This window comes from Pygoscelis adeliae, unplaced genomic scaffold, assembly GCF_000699105.1.
Source record: "Pygoscelis adeliae isolate BGI_AS28 unplaced genomic scaffold, ASM69910v1 Scaffold445, whole genome shotgun sequence".
In the NCBI taxonomy this organism is placed as follows: Eukaryota; Metazoa; Chordata; class Aves; order Sphenisciformes; family Spheniscidae; genus Pygoscelis; species Pygoscelis adeliae.
The window spans coordinates 866849-867380 of record NW_008824894.1 but is presented as its reverse complement, the minus strand read 5'-3'; the positions used below and the strand labels follow the sequence as shown (position 1 = coordinate 867380).

The 532-nt window shown below is 65.0% G+C and overlaps 1 protein-coding gene across 1 annotated transcript in view; it reads left to right on the top strand.

The window, feature by feature from the left end:
• SYNGR2 (synaptogyrin 2) overlaps positions 1–526 on the top strand; it is a 3441-nt gene extending 2915 nt beyond the window's left edge. Inside the window, 2 exon segments of the mRNA XM_009324593.1 lie at positions 61–200; positions 318–526. Of these exon segments, the coding sequence (XP_009322868.1) occupies positions 61–200; positions 318–515 (338 nt within the window). The 3' untranslated portion in view covers positions 516–526.
• The last annotated feature ends 6 nt before the right edge of the window (positions 527–532 follow it).

Genomic DNA, 532 nt, shown 5'->3' with positions numbered 1-532 from the left:
GGACCTGCCGGGGAGCAGCAGGACGCAGCCCCAGCCCCTCACGCCGCCTTCCTCCCGCAGGTCTCTGGACGTTCCTGTGGTTTGTTGGTTTTTGTTTCTTGACCAACCAGTGGGCCTGGACGCGGGACGACGACGTGTAAATCGGGGCTGACTCGGCCCGTGCCGCCATCACCTTCAGCTTCTTCTCCATCTTCTCCTGGGTGAGTGAAGTCGTGGTGGAGCCCGGCCCTGCCCTGCTCGGGAGGGAGCGTGGAGGGGCTCCCCAGGCCGCGCAGCCCAGGGCAGCCCTGACGCCGCCGGCCCCCTCATCTCTCTAGGGCCTCCTGATCGCTTTTGCTTACAAGAGATACAAAATGGGGGTGGAGGACTTTGCTCACAGCTACGTCGACCCCACCCCGGAGGTTCCAACTCCCTACTCCAGCTACCCCAACATCAGCCATGACAGCTACCAGCAGCCTCCCTTCACCCACACGGCAGAAGCCCCGGAGGGTTACCAGCCCCCGCCGGTGTACTGAGCCCCTGCCGGGTGGCC